Source organism: Octodon degus, unplaced genomic scaffold (genome assembly GCF_000260255.1).
Source record: "Octodon degus isolate 3935 unplaced genomic scaffold, OctDeg1.0 scaffold00064, whole genome shotgun sequence".
In the NCBI taxonomy this organism is placed as follows: Eukaryota; Metazoa; Chordata; class Mammalia; order Rodentia; family Octodontidae; genus Octodon; species Octodon degus.
Genome location: NW_004524640.1, coordinates 7503822 through 7509351, shown reverse-complemented (window position 1 = coordinate 7509351; position 5530 = coordinate 7503822). Strand labels below are relative to the sequence as shown.

Here is a 5530-nt window from a genome sequence, read left to right as displayed (position 1 = left end):
GTGCACAGGTGCACACACAAATGTATATGCAGACACACACACTTCCTCAAGGAAAAAGCCAAAAATCAAACACACCACCACGAAATCATTCTAGTTTCACGAAATAACAAATACGGATGTAATCACCACTTCTCGAGTGGATAACAATCAGTTCACAAGGCAGAAGGTCCCTGAGGTTGTAGAGGGGAACCAATGTATGAAGGTAAGGAAGGTGGCCCTGGGAGGAGCCCTGAGATGTCACAGACTGGCCCAGCCTAATCTGACTGCTCCGTCCAGGTGTGTAAGGACAGAGAGAAAGAGCAAGGAGCAGAGTGGCTTCAAGCATCAGCGATGAAGAGATGCGTTCGCTTTAACACTTATTTTGAGGTGGTTCACAGCAAATAGAAGCTTGGCTTCATCGGTTTCTTAATAAAACCAAAATATGCCAGATGTAGACATCTGTGCCTCAGGATCTCTTTAGGGGCAGCTACGTCTCCCTGCTTAAGATCAGACCTCAAACTAATTCTATGATCTGCTGCACATTTAGCCCACTACCTCACCGCCTTAGCAGCCCCTTGTTCTTGCCTTCGCATGGCATGTGGGTGATGATTTGTCTGCTGACTCATAAACTACTGTTCTTAAGTTGAATTCGTGACAACTAAATAATTTCTTTAGTGAATCAAAAGGAATTCCTGTGACTTCCTAGGTCGCACAGCAGCTGGCAACAGAGTGGACAATTTATGTCATTGGAGGCCCACCTCACTAATTGTTGATTTATGCTCCAAAACACTGAATTAGGTCTCACGGGACATTTTTCCTGGAAGAATCTATCTTCATGTATAATGGAGACCAATGAGAAGTCAAGGATTGCTCCATGGCTAACGCCAACAGAGCATATTTATTCCGAATCATGAGATGTCTCTGGCCCTTTCCCAAGGACAGACCTCCTGGTTTACCTCTACAAACCGATACTGTCCTCACATTCTTACCCATCTTGGTTGTCTGGCTGTGTCTCAAACTTCAAATCCATGTCCTCAGGTATCACATGATCTTCTAGTTGAAAACCTAAGAAACAGTTAATGTCCATGTCATAAAATCTTGTTAAGTCCAAGACAAAAGGGGATTTTCACTTATGTAGAAATCATAATGATATATATATATATAATGCACTAATTATTTTCCAATACTGTTTTTAAAATTTCATGTTGAGATACATAACATATACAGTAGTGTACACCATGAATCAGAGAGCTCAAATTTTTTGATATTTATATTTTGGTCACCCCAAATATGCCACTTTGGCATCAAAGATATTCTGAGTGAGAATGAATGAGGGGAGGCAGACACAGTAGTCTCCCCTTTAGGGTCATGAGAAGCTAAGAGGCCGGGTTGCACCAAACCCTGTGTATACTCTGTTACGCTGTGTGCCTAATGGGCAGGTAGCAGGTAGCAGTGGAAACACCAGATAGTGGGTGGACTCATGTCCTCAGTGGGACAGAGCAGGACAGGGCAAGTTTTCTCAGACTACTCAGAACCATGCACAACTATTTCTGGAGATTTCCATATAATATTTTAGGGGGGGGGCAAAGCCCACCATGGGCAACTGAAAACAGAAAAGCAAAAGTGGAGACAAGGGGGGACAACTGTAGAGGCAATAATGGCCACCCAGGTTAGGAGGTCCCTCCTCTATCCCAGCAGTGCTCACCTGGCCCCACAGGTAGTAACAGCTCTGATTTCTATAACCTTTGCTTAATCTAAAGCTTTGTATAAATGAAGTGACTTGCTTGATGTTTTTACCTTACAGACAAGATAATGCCTATAAAATTCATCTATGTTCTTGTGACTGTAAAGGGCTTTAAAACTTTTGCTGTGTGGCATTTAATAAATATATCCCAGGTGGTTTACAAATTCACCTACCCATGGATGTGCAAATCATTTTTCACTGGGACACATTATTTCTGACTTTGTAATGTGTAATGTAAAACCTGCGGGAGGCCATACCTTTGCACTAATCTCCTGCACTAGGCTCCAGCTGGCCACACTCAAAGGCAACGTGGAGTGTCTCATACTAAAGTTTCCAGCTGGACCCAAGCTACCCCCAACCTTCAGGAAAGTGACTGGGAAGTGACCCCATTGTTTTCTGTGCTTCCTTTCCCATTGTTTTCTGTGCTTCCTTTCCCATTGTTTTCTGTGCTTCCTTTCTGCTTTCTTCAGAGCTTCTCTGTAAATACAAACATCTCCTGTGCTCAGCTCAATGGAATATCACTTTAATTTATAGGCTGAAGTGTCATTAAAATTTATGAAAAAGTATTTTTTCAATTCTAGATTTAAAAAACAAAGACCAATAACTTCTTAAAATTAAATTTTATGTTTATTTGATCGTGTGTGTGTGTGTGTGTGTGTGTGTGTGTGTATGTATGTATGTGGCTCAGTCTGCCCTGGGGTGGGGCTGGCACAGCATGTGGTACGGGGGATTGAACTGGGGTCCCTGGGCTGGCCTAAGCTTGCCTAAGCAGGCGCTTTAAACCACTGAACTATTTCACCAGCCCTTACTTTGTGTTTTGAGAGGGAAAAAAATATATTTTGATCCTCTTACCTCTTCAGAGCAAATATTCCCAAAGTACTTGAAATTTCCTAATTGGTCCGGGTGCTGGCAGGGAAGGAATGTCCTACTATTTCTAACAAGCCCCTTTGGACAACACCCCATTCCTGGCTAGGAAGTGACTTTTGCAAAGTCCCTAAGAATGGTAAAAACAGGGGCTTGAGGTCTAAGACACCAACCCAGACTAGAAGGTTGGAATTTCATGGCTGCCTCTTGCTTCCAGGCACTGGAGAGGGGCTGAAGACTGGCTTAATCACTGGGGGCTGATGCCCCCTCACTCAGGCCTATGTAGTGATCCCTCCAGGAAAGCCCAAAAGGACCAGGACAGGAGCGTCTCAGAGCAGGAGAGGTGAAGGGACCTGGCCACGGGCACCCCCAGAAATCTGTACTGCAGCTCTAGAGGGCATCAAGTGTCTCCTGGAGTTGTGAGAGCCACACTTGCAGCTATAGGAGCCGAGGAGGACATTGTGGGACCATCAGTTCAACGTCAGTCTGCCACATGTCCACGAGGTGAGCACGTGACCCTGGTGTGTGTGGGGGACAGTCTTATTGTTTTCCTCTCTTTTTGCTACAGTGTCTCCTTATGCAGCTCAGACTGACCTTGAGCTCACTTTGTAGCCCAGACTGGTCTGGAACTTGCAATGATCCTCCTGCCTCAGCCTCCCGAGTGCTGGGATTACAGCATGCAGCACCTCACCCAATGAGGGACAGTCTTGTGGACCACACAGATAGTGTCTCAGCTGAGTTATTTTATTTCTGGGAGTTCCAAGAGAAGAAGAGATGCTCCAATGCTCCTATCACAGACATTCAAAGCCCAAAATATTAGAATAAAATAAGCTCATGGTGCCTCTGTCTGCAAGGATGTCAGAAGCTGCATGTCAGGAGCCGTGGACAGAGACCAGCACGTGTAGCTCTTACTACCTCAGAATTGCAAATGAGGAACTAGGGAGACACATCTTTAGGAATAAGGCAGTCACTGGAGCAAGGGAGGCAGCCGCTGTCCTGGGAGATCACCGGACAGATAGGACATTAAGGGACACGTAGAAGATTCAGAGACATCTTCAAGTACTGGGTCCCAAAAACTGTCACAGTGAGAGTCAGGTGATATGCATAGGCAGTGGGTAGGTGAGTCCCATGGTGTTGAGGATCAAACCCTGGAGCTGCCAGTGTGGGAAGCAGGTAGAATCACGGGCTGGTTGAGGGCCCTCAGTGAAGAGGAATATTAATATCAAAAAGCAGAACAAAGCCTAAGCCCCGGGCATCCACTAGGTATGACTCAGAAAGAGGAAAAAGCAGCAAGATTTGAAGGTGTGTGTGGCCAGGAACAGCCAGGAATCATATCTTGGCTGGCATATTTCTGTGGGTCCCGTGTGTGTGTGTGTGTGTGTGTGTGTGTGTGTGTGTGTGTGTGTGTGTGTGTGATGGGCCTCCTGTGTGGCAGGCTACTGCTCTACCATTGCGCCACTCGACCTAATCCTTGTATTTTTTCTTACCACTGGGCCAATTTACTTTCCACCTTTCCTCCTACCAATGCAAAGCCATCACTATATTCTGCTTTACCTGGCTGTGAACGGGATGGACGGAAGCTCAGATCATCTTGGCGGACCAGAGCTGGCTCTGTCATGCCATTGTTCAGAGGGGTGTCTCTTCTGCTTTCCATGTTCAGACTGGCCAGGAGTCCTGCTTGAGAAGGAGGCTGTCAGACTTCCCAGCAGGGAAAAACAGATCTTCAGATTAGCTTAGGCAGAACACAGTCAAGGGTATTCAAAGCCTCTCTACGACTTGCCTGTTCTGCAGTGTCTATAAATTCAACCAACTGCTAAAAGTTTCCCTGTTTCTAGGAGATAGCCAGGAAAACTGTCACATAGTCTCTGTATCCTCCCAATTTCTAAGAGAGCAGAACAAGCTTTCTGGAAAGGACAGTAGTCTGATTGGTCTGTAAGCACAGAAACTTCTTCCAAGAGAGCCCTGGGAAAGGGTGCTGTCCCTGCCAGGCCTCCTGCATAAGGAGCAGGACTGAGACCCTTCCTGAGCTCACAGGCTGCCCTCGTGCCTGGGAATTGAGCCCTCCATTCCCTGAAGACAATTCCTTCTTCTGAACCAGGTACCTGCAGTGACCCTCGGGCACCTGGTCCTTCTGGGGCCCAGCAGTGGCCCTCCCTCCCCTACCTGCTGCCTCTCCCTCTCCTGGCCCCGAGGAAGAGCAGACTGACCCTCACCTCTGTCCTTACCTCTGGGAGGCTGTGGTGTCCGGCCAGGGACTGTGAAGGCTGCTCAGGACTGTGGCTGGAGCAGCTGGGTGGTCTGGGCCCCTGTCCAGGGGAAAGACCAAGGGGCCCTGGCAATAGGCGCTGAAATGGGCTCTGAGGATTGGTTCAGCTGACTGCCGAAGACACAGGGGAGTGGGTATGCTAGCTTCCAGGAAGTCAGAGCTTTCTGAGAACTGGCCAGGCTTTTTACTTTCTGTTTTGCTCCTCTCCAGTAGATGATCAAGGAGGTGTGGGAGCAAAATCAAAGCTAGAAGACTGATGAGTCCAGAGGGGTGCACTTAAAACTGGAGTCAAAGTTCTCTGTGGTCAGATGGCTTTATCTGAAATTCAGCATCTAGGAGTGTTAACCCTTTAATTGCCAATAGGCAGGCACTACGCTTTACTCCTTACAAACCAGCAAAGTCATTTACAAGGTGCCTTGATTATTTTTTTGTTGTTGTTGAGATAAAATACCTGACATCCACAATTAAGGCAGGAAAGGTTTATTTGGCTCACAGTTTGTGAAGGCTTCAGTCCAACATCAGCTGATTCCAAAGCAAGGTGACATGCCACCAGAGCAAAAGTTTAAGGTAGCAGAAGACAGCAAACGCAGTAAGAGTGAGAAAAAAAAAAAAAAAAAAAAAAAAGGCTTTTTTTAAATAGAGTAAGCAGACTATCCCCCCCAGCACACACACACAAG

The 5530-nt window shown here is 46.5% G+C and overlaps 1 protein-coding gene across 1 annotated transcript in view; it reads right to left on the bottom strand.

The window, feature by feature from the left end:
- LOC111817611 (apolipoprotein L6-like) overlaps nucleotides 1-4988 on the bottom strand; it is a 12699-nt gene extending 7711 nt beyond the window's left edge. The window contains exons 1-2 of the mRNA XM_023718940.1: nucleotides 4813-4988; nucleotides 969-1044 (exon numbers count right to left, since the gene is read on the bottom strand). Coding sequence (XP_023574708.1) covers nucleotides 969-1009 — 41 coding nt within the window. The 5' untranslated portion in view covers nucleotides 1010-1044; nucleotides 4813-4988. The remainder of the gene's footprint in view (nucleotides 1-968; nucleotides 1045-4812) is intronic.
- Between the last annotated feature and the right edge of the window lie 542 nt (nucleotides 4989-5530).